The sequence below is a fragment of the Papilio polytes genome, unplaced genomic scaffold (assembly GCF_000836215.1).
Source record: "Papilio polytes unplaced genomic scaffold, Ppol_1.0 DF824448.1, whole genome shotgun sequence".
NCBI lineage: Eukaryota > Metazoa > Arthropoda > Insecta > Lepidoptera > Papilionidae > Papilio > Papilio polytes.
The window spans coordinates 39,072-43,031 of record NW_013524756.1 but is presented as its reverse complement, the minus strand read 5'-3'; the positions used below and the strand labels follow the sequence as shown (position 1 = coordinate 43,031).

The window sequence follows — 3,960 nt, the reverse complement described above, 5'->3', positions numbered from 1 at the left end:
GCCGCCGCCGCGTCCCCGTGGGAGTGCGCGACAAACTATAGATCATAACAGTGACCACAGTGATGCGGTGTAAAAGTGACACAAACACTAATTAATTTCCTTTTCTTTATATGTTTTGTAATTTCACTTACTTTTAAGACTTATTGTTTTATAATCACCATGTACCATAGTCACTCACCACCATTTAGCACCCTTACGATCTCTGCCTTCGGGAGCATGTACGGTGTAAACACCGCACAATACATGTTTTTCCTGACTAAGAGTTTTCAACTGTTATAACACGCGCGACAATCGTTCATAACCAGTTCACGTAGAATCACCATAGCGTTCGCGTGTGCTCATTAACATTCTCACCCGTAGTTCTAAGAATAAACCAAAATTCTTCTTTAACTACGGAGTTTTATTTTGTATGTACGGACACTCCGTACATCTTGGTCCTTCGAGCTTTTGACCTTTCGCGCGTGTTGGTCACAAGCAGGATCACTCGCGTGAAGTGTCGGCAGAAACCAGCGACTTAACCATACAGAACCACAAACCAAAAGTGATTGTGACATCACACCCCGAGCAGGACCAGCGTTACCAGTCTGTCATTCCGGCAAACAACATACTCAAGTAAGATCGTTCAATTTATTAACAACTTCAATAACCATGGAAGCCTTACTTGTTAACCAAAACGAGTTGGTGCAGGCGATGGAACAACTTCTGTCGTCCTTTAAGAAGGCAGGAAGGGAACGCAGGACTGTCGAATACGTTTCTAAAAAACTGGAAACTCTTGACACCTACTGGAAAGAGTTTCACCGTAACCACTCAAGCCTTTGTTCGTACGAAGATAAGAATAATATACCATACTTCGTAGGCAACCATTATGATCAAGCACTGAACTTCTATAACAACACCAAAGCACATATCGAACAAGCTCTCCCTAAACCTACGACGCCCATTAGTTCTCCCAGGGTAGAAACTAAAACGTACCCAATACCAGGGCCTAGTACCAGTAAGGTTAGCATAAACCCGATCATAGAATCTAGGGGTTCAACAAGTGAATTGGAGGAGATGTTGCAAAAACAAAGGAGCAACTTTAAGGCGTTCGCTCACAAAATGTCAGTAATCGAGTTGGATAACCTCACAGAAAAATGGCAGTTTGAGGACATTTTACGAACCTTGCAGTCTCGATGGTCAGCCATCGATGATCTACACTGGGAGATTGACGGTAAACTAACACTGATTTCCGAAAATAACCCAGAATATGAAGCTTCGTTCTTCGAATATGAAAAACAATTCTCCGATATTAAGCTAGCAATTAATAGAAAAATGTGGTCAACATCGTACAGGGAACAATCCACACCGAAAATGGAAATACCAACTTTTAGCGGTAACTACCACCAGTGGTTGTCGTTCAAAGATCTGTTCACTGAAACCATACACACCAACGGATCCCTATCGAATGCCCAAAAAATGCAATTCTTAAAAGGCAAGCTTAGAGGGGAAGCTGAAAAGTTAGTACAGCATTTACGAATAAGTTCAGACAATTACCATATTTGCTGGGATATATTGAATAATCGCTATAATAACACGAAACTTATATTCAGCTCGCACATAAATACACTGTTAACCATGCCAGTAATACAAAATCAGTCGGCAGCATCAATCAAAAAACTACACGACACCACCATAGAGTGTTTGAACGCCGTGAAAGGCCTAGGACTCGACACATCGACCTGGGACCCATTAGTCGTCCACATACTCGCGCAAAAATTAGATGTTGACTCGCACAATGAGTATATCGCATCTCTACTAAATCCAAGAGACTTGCCAACCCTTGACGACTTCCTCAAGTTCCTGGAAGTCAAATTTATTTCTTTAGAATCTTCGCGACGGAAACCAGAACAACTTAAGAAACAGCTGCAGGAAAATTCCACAAAAAATCATTGGAGGTCTTCAGTTAATACCAACCATAGTAATATTGCACCAAATAAATCTTTCATAAACCACATAACCAACAAGACATTGAAGAAGCCATCAAAATTTTGCCCTCTCTGCAAAAATAATCATGCATTGTATCAATGTAAAACATTTTTATTGAAAGAAAATAAAGCAAAACGGGACGTAATTGCGAAATTAAATTTATGCAATAACTGCCTATACTCGCATAATGGAATTAAGTGCAATTCTACCAAAACATGTCGTCATTGTCACGAAAAACACAACACGTTGCTGCATGACGCCTTAGCGACAACGGCGAGTGACCGCTCAAGTGGGTCGCCACCAATTGAAACAGATCAGCAGATTCTACATACATGCGTTTCGCAAGCAGCCAAGAGTCAAGCTGAATCGCTGTTAGCAACAGCAAAAATTAAGGTGCAGGCGGCAGACGGGAACTACCACATTATGCGAGCCCTCGTCGATCCTTGCGCCCAGTCTTCCCTCATCACCGAAAACGCAGCCCAGAGGCTAGCTTTACAGCGAAAAGGCTGTAAGTGGATAGTATTCGGCGTAGGATCCAAAGCGAACCAGAGCAAGGGGGTCGTCGATATTATAGGTACATCCATACATGACGACTTCACTTTCAGCACCAAAGCGTTTATCATGAAAAACATGATTCATAACGCTAATTTACCATATCAGACCATACACAAACCAAATTGGAACAGCCTAAAGGAAGTGAAACTGGCGGATCCGGAGTACTATATAAGTCAACCAATAGACTTAATTTTGAGTGTCGACGTTTATACTCAAATCATTCTACCCGGACTAATCCGCGAAAAATCATCCCCGCATATAGCTCAAAACACGAAGCTCGGTTGGATGATAAGTGGAAAATGCGCTAAAAAAGACAGTAGCCATTCAGTTATAATGGTTAACTTAGCGACATACAAAGGTTTTGGGAAATAGAAGATATCGCCGATAGTTCGACTTCAATACCAAGCGAAGATGAAAGATGTATTTCACAATATGAAACCGAAACCAAGCGCCGTGAAGACGGACGGTATGTCGTTCGCCTACCTCTAGTACCAGATGTGAACGAGAAGTTGGGAAAATCAAAATCTAAGGCCATAGCCCAATTCTTACAACTCGAAAATAAATTTAATAAAAACGACGCAATTGCCACTCGCTATAAGGAATTTATAGCTGAATATACAAAGTTAAAACACATGTCAGAGTGCAGTGACCGTAACCCGACACATGAGTGTTACCTTCCACATCATTGTGTAATACGCGAACAGTCAACAACCTCATCGATACGCGTGGTTTTCAACGCGTCAGCAAAAACGTCGTCCGGCTTTAGTTTGAACGACCTTATGTATCGTGGTCCGAATTTACAAAGGGACTTACTATCCCTAATAATCAAATGGCGTCAATACAGGATAGCCTTCACCGCGGATATCGAGAAGATGTTCAGACAAATTTTAGTACATGAAGAAGATCAGCGCTTCCAGAAGATTGTTTGGCGAGCCCATCCAAATCAACCCATAAAGGAATACCAGCTCGCGACCGTAACATACGGGACTAAGGCGGCTCCATTTTTGGCCATGATGACCCTTAAACAGTTATCAAAAGATGAGGGCCACAGATTTCCTGAAGCAGCTGAAGCTGTAAAGAACAGCTTCTATATGGATGACGTGCTTCAAGGACACCACAGCGTCGAATCAGCACAGCAGCTTAAATTCGACCTAATATCTATGTTAAGTACCGGAGGCTTCAATTTACGAAAATGGACGTCCAACGTGCCCGAGCTCTTAGAAGAAAATATGATGGAGTCTAATCAAAAACCATTCGATTTTAGACACCAAGAGTCGACCAAAACACTCGGACTACGTTGGCTCCCTAACCAGGACTACTTCAGCTTTCAACTCGAGATCAAACCAGATCCTATCAACACAAAAAGAGCACTTCTTTCAGAGATTTCAAAGGTCTTTGACCCCCTGGGATGGTTGACACCAATAACCACCAATCTTAAAC

At 42.0% G+C, this 3,960-nt stretch overlaps 1 protein-coding gene across 1 annotated transcript; it reads left to right on the top strand.

Moving 5' to 3' along the window:
- Positions 1-19: 19 nt before the first annotated feature.
- On the top strand, positions 20-2,899 carry LOC106109495. The gene has a single exon (XM_013291054.1). It carries the CDS (start codon positions 649-651, stop codon positions 2,890-2,892), a length of 2,244 nt encoding a protein of 747 aa, XP_013146508.1. The 5' UTR covers positions 20-648; the 3' UTR covers positions 2,893-2,899.
- The last annotated feature ends 1,061 nt before the right edge of the window (positions 2,900-3,960 follow it).

Coding starts and splice junctions, on each gene's coding strand:
- LOC106109495 (XM_013291054.1), top strand. CDS start 649: ATGGAAGCCTTACTTGTTAACCAAAACGAGTTGGTGCAGGCGATGGAA.